The 9,725-nt window shown below is 43.8% G+C and overlaps 1 protein-coding gene across 3 annotated transcripts in view; it reads left to right on the forward strand.

Moving 5' to 3' along the window:
- ELMO1 (engulfment and cell motility 1) overlaps positions 1-6,123 on the forward strand; it is a 341,069-nt gene extending 334,946 nt beyond the window's left edge. For all 3 annotated transcript variants that reach the window (XM_067470179.1, XM_060781614.2, XM_060781615.2), the window contains one exon: positions 4,836-6,123. In XM_067470179.1, the coding sequence (XP_067326280.1) occupies positions 4,836-5,036 (201 nt within the window). In that variant the 3' untranslated portion in view covers positions 5,037-6,123. The remainder of the gene's footprint in view (positions 1-4,835) is intronic.
- The last annotated feature ends 3,602 nt before the right edge of the window (positions 6,124-9,725 follow it).

A 9,725-nucleotide genomic window follows, 5' to 3' on the forward strand; every position in this document is an offset into this window, starting at 1 on the left:
TGAGCTGCTGAGCTTGTTGATCGAAAGGTCGCAGGTTCGATCCCGGGGAGCGGCGTGAGCTTCCGCTGTCAGCCCTAGCTTCTGCCAACCTAGCAGTTCGAAAACATGCAAATGTGAGTAGATCAATAGGTACCGCTCCGGCGGGAAGGTAACGGCGCTCCATGCTGTCATGCCGGCCACATGACCTTGGAGGTGTCTACGGACAACGCTGGCTCTTCGGCTTAGAAATGGAGATGAGCACCACACCCCAGAGTCAGACATGACTGGACTTAATGTCAGGGGACTACCTTTTTAACAACAGTGCTGCATGGGTTATCTTATTAGGTTGATGAAACTCTATTGCATGTCCCAACCCATTCCCTTTGTTCTGTTCAACTTCTCTCTTTTATGCATCTCCCTCCCCCTGGTTACATTCATATAATAATTCATCCATTCCTCCCTCTTCTTTAAGGCTTGAGATACACGGTGAGCTCTAGCTATTTTTAATCTTAGTGCTGTTTTATAGCACATAACCAGCTAAATTTAAAATCCATCCTTTGGCAAGGAATGTACGGGAATCTTTTATATGATAAAAATGCAGCTATGGTTGATTTAATTTTCCACTCGTAAACTAGGACACAGGCCAATGTGATTGAAATCTTTATTTTTAGACAATACCATTCAAGCACTTTTGTTCACTGTTGCATAAATGGCTTTTAGTAATACGTTCAAGTGGTTGATTGGATAGAATTTGACTGTTGTTCACAAAGTCCCCTAGGACAGTTGCTGATTTAAAACACTTACTTAGCCCATGTTTATCTGGAACTGTCAGCTTCAGGGAGACATGGCAATTTCTAAGTATTTTTTTCCAAGAGAGGAAATGTTACAATATTTTTTACAGTTAAATCCAGCCTTCAGAATCACTATTTTTTTCCGAAGTCATGTTACACTGACATACTGCTCATTCATAAGAAGAGTGGGATTGTACAAAGTTTCACACATTTCATAACCGATCCAGAGATATAATATACCTACTTACTTAGGCGATCCCTTGTAGTCCGAGGATGATGGTCCTCCAGGTTCGGTGTCCTGGCGGTGGGTCCATTGGTGACTGTGGAGCCCTATTCTTGATCTGCATCTTTTTCCGCTGTGAGGGCATTGGTTTCCAGGTGGAAGGCGGTCTCGGTCGGGGTTAGCTTGACGTGCCTTCCTCTTGGCACGTTTCTCTCTTTCACCCTCCATTCATGCTTCTTCAAATTCTGCAGTACTGCTAGTCACAGCTGACCTCCAGCTGGAGCGCTCAAGGACCAGGGTTTCCCAGTTCTCTATGTCTATACCAGAGTTTTTAAGGTTGGCTTTGAGCCCATCTTTAAATCTCTCTTCCTGCCCACCAACGTTCTGTTTTCCGTTCTTGAGTTCAGAGTAGAGCAACTGCTTTGGGAGATGGTGGTTGGGCATCCGGACAACATGGCCGGTCCAGCAGAGTTGATGGCGTAGGACCATCGCTTCAATGCTGGTGGTCTTTGCTTCTTTCAGCACGCTGACGTTTGTCCGCCTGTCTTCCCAAGAGATTTGCAGGATTTTCCGGAGGCAGCGATGATGAAATCATTCCAGGAGTTGCATGTGACTTCTGTAGACAGTCCATGTTTTGCAGGCATATAGCAGGGTTGGGAGGGAAATAGCTTTATAAACAAGCACCTTGGTCTCCCTACAGATATCCCAGTCCTCAAACACTCTCTGCTTCATTCGGAAAAATGCTGCACTCACAGAGCTCAGGCGATGTTGTATTTCGGTGATTTTATATTGCTAGAAATATTATTGATAAAATGGATTTGGAACTGTCTTCTTTTCATGTTCATCAGCAAAGCCTAGAGAAACCCCCACACATCCCACAGAGAGATTACGAAAGATACACATGTACTCTCATTCAAATATTCTCTAAGTAGGTTAAGTTCAAGGGGGGTGTACGAACCCCCATCATGTGAAGCATGCAGAGAAATTCTTCTGTTTGCAGTGGCTGCCCAGATGACTCAGAACCCTCCAGTGGGACAGGTCTAGCATGCCCCGCTCCTCACAAGTTTGCTTAACCTAGTTAAATAACACTTCAATAGGACTATATACTCATGTACATCCTCTCTATTAGTCTGGATGATTTGTAACATGTTTCTTTTTAAACATGGTGACCCAGATACTTGTCCCAGATTAGTTTTGACGAGCAAAGGTGTCCCTAAAATTGAAGCAAGTTCAAAGAGTCCCCCATGAAAAGGGATTAATTCTTCTCTTAGATGTACAGTACCTTGCAGGAGTATTCACTCCCTGTGTGAGAGGGAGGCTCAATCCTTATAAAACCCATATGTGCTTGTTTGTTTTTGTACTGTATATTTAACATGTATGCCGTATTAAAACTACAGTTAGTCCCTGAGTTACAAACATCTTACAAATGACTTATAGTTAAGAACGGGGATAAGACAAGAGGAAGTGAGGTGAAATGAACCCCTAGAAAGGAAAATACACTCCTGGAAGAATTATCACCAATCCCTGTTTCCCTGGGGAGTGAATTCCACAGGCGGGGGGCCACCACTGAGAAGGCCCTGTCCCTTGCCCTTGCCAGTCTTGTTTGTGACAAGGGCGGGGCCGAAAACAGGGCCTTTCCAGAAGATCTTAAATTCCTAGGCGGGACGTAGACAGGTACGCTGGGCCGGAGCTGTATAGGGTTGAAAGTGTTTCCAGTGTTAGCCGCTCTGAGTCCCCCCTCAGGGGTTGAGAAGGGCGAGGTAGAAATGTTGTAAAAATAATAAATAAATTGAAAGATGGGGGAAAGTGGAATGATGGAGAGTAGTAAAAAAGGAAAACTTCATTTTGTTCCATATCAGAAAACAAGCATTTTTCTTCTCAATCACCTTCATTGTTTTTTAGTGTAACCAATAGCTCACAGAAATGGCATGTCTTATCTTTTCAGTGTAAAATGCAAAGAAGGGAATGTGCATCACTATCTCAGATATTGCTGTGAAAACACACAAGTTACTTATTAGGCTTGGTTGATCAAGGAAAAAAAATGGTTCTAAACTCGCTTTGTTTCTAGGGGGCGCCAGCATTTCGAATTTCAAAGGCCTTCCAAAATTTATGATTTCAAAATTTTGAAATTTCGTTAATTACAAAACGATTCGTTAATGGCGGACACAATTGCGCAGGAGGAGGAGGAGGAGGAGGATGGGGAGGAAAGGCAACCCTGGCACCTTTTCTCTCCTTCTTTCCCTCCTTCTTCTCCAGGGGGGGGAGGAGGAGGAGGAGGAGGAGGAGGAGGAGGAGGAGGAGGAGGAGGAGGATGGGGAGGAAAGGCAACCCTGGCACCTTTTCTCTCCTTCTTTCCCTCCTTCTTCTCCAGGGGGGGGAGGAGGAGGAGGAGGAGGAGGAGGATGGGGAGGAAAGGCAACCCTGGCACCTTTTCTCTCCTTCTTTCCCTCCTTCTTCTCCGGGGGGGGGGGGGGGGGGGAGGAGGAGGAGGAGGAGGAGGAGGAAGAGGAGGATGGGGAGGAAAGGCAACCCTGGCACCTTTTCTCTCCTTCTTTCCCTCCTTCTTCTCCAGGGGGGGGAGGAGGAGGAGGAGGAGGAGGATGGGGAGGAAAGGCAACCCTGGCACCTTTTCTCTCCTTCTTTCCCTCCTTCTTCTCCGGGGGGGGGGGGAGGAGGAGGAGGAGGAGGAGGAGGAGGAGGAGGAGGAGGAGGAGGAGGATGGGGAGGAAAGGCAACCCTGGCACCTTTTCTCTCCTTCTTTCCCTCCTTCTTCTCCAGGGGGAGGAGGAGGAGGAGGAGGAGGAGGAGGAGGAGGAGGAGGAGGAGGAGGAGGAGGAGGAGGAGGATGGGGAGGAGGAGGAGGAGGATGGGGAGGAAAGGCAACCCTGGCACCTTTTCTCTCCTTCTTTCCCTCCTTCTTCTCCAGGGGGAGGAGGAGGAGGATGGGGAGGAAAGGCAACCCTGGCACCTTTTCTCTCCTTCTTTCCCTCCTTCTTCTCCAGGAGGAGGAGGAGGATGGGGAAGAAGGGAGGAACAGTGTCCCTGGCTCCCTTCCTGTCCGCCCCCCCCCCCCCTTCCTTCTCTAAGAGGAGGAAGATCGGGAGGAACAGTGGCCCAGGTGCCGTTTCTTTCATTCTCCCCGGGCCACCTGAACCATTTCTCGCTCCCCCCCCTTCCTTCTCTAAGAGGAGGAAGATCGGGAGGAACAGTGGCCCCGGTACCATTTCTTTCATTCTCCCCGTGCCACCTAAGCCATTTCTCTCCTTCCCCTCTTCCTTCTCCAGGAGGAGGAGGAGGATGGGGAGGAAAGGCAACCCTGGCAGGGAAGCAGCAGAGCAAAGGTGGCCGGCAGGAGGGGGGAGAGAGAGGAAATTCATCGGCTTAAGCTACTGGGGAGGGAAGAGAAACTGCAAGATTGTAAAACTTGCACCAGACATACGAAAATTGGAAAAATTGTTTCAATTCTTAATTACTCCTCACACTATTCCTGCATGGCTCGATATTGGATCGTAAGCTAATTCAAATACGAATTCATAACGAGTTTAGAAACTAACTAACACGATCAGCCAAGCCTATTACTTATGCTTCCTTTTCTGACTTTTCACTGCAAAACCTGAAGCTGCCTGAGAGAAGTTAATAACACACTCAAGATGGGGTAGTTTAATTTTCCTGCTAGCGTACTTTATTGGAGCTCCAGCATTATAAGAAGTTTGAGATACACAGATTGTAACTGAAGTGACAGGGCATTTCTATTGGTGATGACATGGCTCTGCATACAAATATTTTTGAAAACCAAATGAGTACAGATCTCACTGACTCACTCCCTCTTTTCCTCTTTCTAGTACTGTGTGTGGACCGATGGCCTCAATGCCCTTCTGGGAAAGGATATGATGAGTGAACTCACACGCAATGACTTGGACACTCTGCTCAGTATGGAGATAAAGTTGCGTCTCCTGGACCTGGAGAATATACAGATCCCGGATGCTCCGCCACCAATTCCAAAGGAACCAAGCAACTATGACTTTGTATATGACTGTAACTAACATGGCTCTCTCAACTGAGACTTACACTTAAACTGGAAGTATTATAACTGGAGAGATTTTTTTAAAAAGAAGAGAACAAAATATGCACATTGGATTTCATTTCAAGGGGACTCTGAAATACTTATTTCCCCTTGCTTTCAACCCTACTGCCTGGCACCACCTCCCCCATTGTTAATGGGGAAACAACTGCTTTCATTCATGTCTTGCCATTGGGCTCCATCAGATGAAAACAATGGGTAAGCTCAACTTAGATGTTGCCCTTGGTGGAACTTCCTTGTTTTTGAAATGCTGGACTGCACATTCCAAGTAAAAGGACAGTGTGGCCAAAAGGCATGACCACCAAACCAAATCCAGCATTGCAGGTGCTTTAAATGGAAGAAAAGAAGTAAAGAACAAAAGCTACTGTAAATGGAGAGTGACCAAACATTCATATCCACCTCTCCCAAACTTTGAGTCAGTTTAAATAGCTGACCACAGTGAAAATGAAGACAATTGTTAACTGCTTTCAGCTTCTACACATTTCTTCTCATGGCCACTACCATCCTCTTCATTTACACAAGCATCTACACTCCACCGCCATTTTCTGCTGTGTCCAGTAACTGCTTCTTAAAATAATAAGTTCACAAGTCTTTGCTGCAAACATGTCTAACCTCGTAATGGGCAGATGTTACTATCTCCCCTAACTGATTTCCACACTTTTAATGACACCACTTGTTCTTTTTTTTCTCCCTGTTGTGTAATTACATATCACTAAAATTAGCAGGAGTATTTGTCCAAGGTGGAATTGATAATTGTGTGGAAAGCGGCATATGCCATTGGTTAATATAAAGTGTTCTGTGTTCAGGTTTTTTGTCCTCAAAATGTGGAGAGTTACTAATTTGCAAGGGATTTGGTTTTGTACAAAAGATTTTAATAATTCTTGCCAAATATGTATTTAATTAAAAATGCTATATTATTGTATGTACTTCTTTTTTTAAAGTTGTCTTTTCATTTCCATATAATGTCTGGAATATTTGCCCTGGCCGAGAAACATATGCACCAACATTGCCATCAACATTGCTGTGGAATAAAATTGGACTTGTGCTTATCCTTGGAAATGCTGTCTTTATTCTCTAAACCCTTGCAGGGTCTTTGCCATATTTTTGTTTTCACTCCTAAGGTGAAAAGGCAGTAGTTAGTTGCTTCTGGTGTGAGAGAATTGGCCGTCTGCAAAGACGTTGCCCAGGGGACGCCCGGATGATTTGATGTTTTTATCATCCTTGTGGGAGGCTTCTCTCATGTCCCCGCATGAGGAGCTGGAGCTGATAGAGGGAGCTCATCCACCTCTCCCCGGATTCGAACCTGTGACCTGTCGGTCTTCAGTCCTGCCACACCAGAAGCAACTTGCAGTTTCTCAAGTCGCTCCTTACACACCAAAAAAAAGAATAATTAGTAGCCATTCTGCTTTTACAGCTAGGACAAAGGAAACACTTGTCAAAATTGTCTCTTTGACAATGAGCTTGAGAATCCCTGAATTTGAAAGGAACTGTAACCTCATCCAGTCTTACACACCACAGAGATAAGCCTATATTTAGGTGACAATTCATAAACTACTAGTGCAGTGGTTCACAACTTATGTGTCCCCAGGTGTTTTGGCCTACAACTCCCAGAAATCCCAGCCAGTTTACCAGCTGTTAGGATTTCTGGAAGTTGAAAGCCAAAACATCTGGGGACCCACCGGTTGAGAACCACTGCACTAGAGAGTGAAGGATTGCATTTCCCAATAGTTTCACCAAAGATAATAAATGATAGCTTCAACAACACATATGGCTGCATATTCCCGACATTTGACCCATTGTAAATCAGATTACAATTTTCTACAACTAAAACAGGTGCTACAAAATGCCATGTTGAAAATGGCATATACCCAGTTTCTATGGTGTGTGTGTGTATATATATATATATATACACACACACACACACACACATACATACATACAGGGTGAGGCAGCATAACTTCCAGAGTGGCCGGCCCGCTCTCCAGATTTCTGATTTTTTTCTATGGGGTTTTTTAAAATCCTGTGTTTATGTGAACTGTCCAAGGACCCTACTGCCCTGTCAGTAAAAACATCAAAGGAATATACAGGGTGAGGCAGCATAACTTCCTTTTCTAAAATGCACGCTGTTCAGTCCGTTGAAGACGTAGCAGAGCACTAGTGGTCTCGTTCGAGAGGCAGGAGTATAAAGCTTTGTCCTGACACAGTTCAGTCGCCATCATGCGTTGGAACAGTGAGGAGCGTGCTTTTGCCATTGAGGCCTACTTTTCGAGCGGATTTGGAGAGGCCGGCCCGTTCTCCAGATTTGGCTACTTGTGATTTTTTTCTATGGGGTTTTTCGAAATCGCGTGTTTATGTGAACCGTCCAAGGACCCTACAAGATGTGAAGACCATCATCCAGGAAGAAATTGCCAACAGAACGCCTGCTATGCTGGCAAGAGTAAATGCAAATGCCAGAAATCGGTTTACTCAGGGTATGGAAAATGGAGAATAGGGGACGTCACCTACCTAGTTTGATCTTCAAAACTACGTAAAACAAAACTTTAGGTATGTGCCTACATTATAAAAAAAATTCTGATTCATACAATGGGTTTTATTAAGTTTTGAAAAGAGGAAGTTATGCTGCCTCACCCTGTAGCTGGAACTGACTGTAATTCCTGTTGTCTCCAAGACTTCCTTTGTTACCCAAAGCATAAGTTTTGCTGGCAGGCAGATTTTGCAACAGGTAGTCTACATCAAAAAAAGCTTTTTACCATGCTTAGTGGACATGTGATAAAGCAAAGGGGTTTTTGAGATAAATTCGTGACAGGATTCAAAAAACCTTACAACTAAAGATAACAATGGAACCAAAATACTATTTTTTAGGAATGCTGGATATTGAGAAGGAGAAAAATAAAGAGATTTTGTTTAATTACTTGATTTTCTCAGATAGGAAAGTTTATGCCAAATTGTGGAGATGTAAAGAGACACCGATGATGGATCATTGAGCACTAAAAGTAATGGAAATAATGAATATGGATAAGTTGACCTATTTGATGACAATAAATCAAGGAAAAGCAAGACTCCAAACAGACTGGCAATTAGTAAAAAAACTATTTTATAAAGGAAAATATGAATTTAATAATATCAACAAACAGCAAGAATATTCTGGATATGAAATAGCTGTTTGCCTACTTAAGGTGATGAAAAGAAAAGGGAGATAAAGAAATGAGACACGAAAGATAAGAAAGGAACATTACAATGAAAACCATGAAGTAGGCGGAAATCAATTTGTGTGTATGTATTGTGTGTGTGTGTGTGTATATATATATATATATAGAGAGAGAGAGAGAGAGAGAGAGAGAGAGAGTATATAATGAGTTGTATAATGAGAGTGAGTTGTAATCTTTTTTTTTCTTCTCTTTCCCCCATTTCCTTCTTCCCTCGCTTCCAGGTTGTGTTCCCCTAATCCTCAAAGCCCAAAATCCTTTTTTCTTTATGTAATAGAAAGTTATTAATAAAAAAATCATTTTTAAAAAAAGAAGCATTGCAGTCCTTAAGCTGATGAGTTCCCGCATCTTCCCTCCCTGCAGACTCCTATATGATTAATTCTGCTATTTCTACCCAGATTATTCCAGAACCAACACTCCTGATTTCCAAGTCTGGGTAACCAGTCCCCTGGGGTGAGATTTAACCTGTTCCCCAGCAAAAGCAGTGCAAGATTGCTCCCCAAGGTCATACAGGCAGAACTAAGCAGAGGAGACAACTGTGCAAGCATAATTCACATCCTATCTTAATGTCTATGAGAATTACAGAAGCAATTTGGTGACTCCCACAGTCTATCTCCAGCTTTGAGGTGCCAGGCTGAAGCAAAACTGTCCAGCAGGGTCTACTGCATATACATTATTCTCTTCAGTGCCGGTAGATAGTGGTTAACGTTTGGCCATAGTACTGATAAGGATTCCATAACCAGTCTGAAGTAACATGACCACTATTCACTACCTTGTTCTGTACTAAGCCTTTTCTCTGAAATGTCATTGAGGGACTTGTTAACTTACAAAAATCTACAGTTCTTCACTAGGAAAATAAGGACAAATAAAAGGAGAGTGCCTTGGACTGCTAGAAGATCCAACCAGTCCATACTTCAGAAAATAAAGCCCGACTGCTCATTGGAGGGAAGGATATTAGAGACAAAGTTGAAGTTCTTTGGCCACATCATGACAAGACAGGAAAGCTTAGAGAAGACAATTATGCTGGGGGAAATGGAAAAAGGAAGAGGGGCCGACCAAGGGCAAGATGGATGGATGGCATCCTTGAAGTGACTGGCTTGACTCTGAAGGAGCTGGGGGAGGTTATGGCCAACAGGGAGCTCTGGCGTGGGCTGGTTCATGAGGTCACGAAGAGTTGGAAATGAATGAACAACAAAAGGAAGAACTTCCATCACACAGCTTGTAGTTCAATTGGACTTTACTACCATCAGATATAATGATAGCTGCTAACTTTGGCACCTTCAACAAGGCTTAGATAAGTCCATGGGAGGTAGAGCTTTTAACAAGTCCTAATCATGACGGCTCTATATTACTTCAAGTAGCAGTGACAATATGCTTCTCACCACCAGTTCCTAATAAACATCAGCAGAATATCACAGCACTATTACTCTGCTTTGGATCTTCCA

This window comes from Anolis sagrei, chromosome 6 (assembly GCF_037176765.1).
Source record: "Anolis sagrei isolate rAnoSag1 chromosome 6, rAnoSag1.mat, whole genome shotgun sequence".
NCBI lineage: Eukaryota > Metazoa > Chordata > Lepidosauria > Squamata > Dactyloidae > Anolis > Anolis sagrei.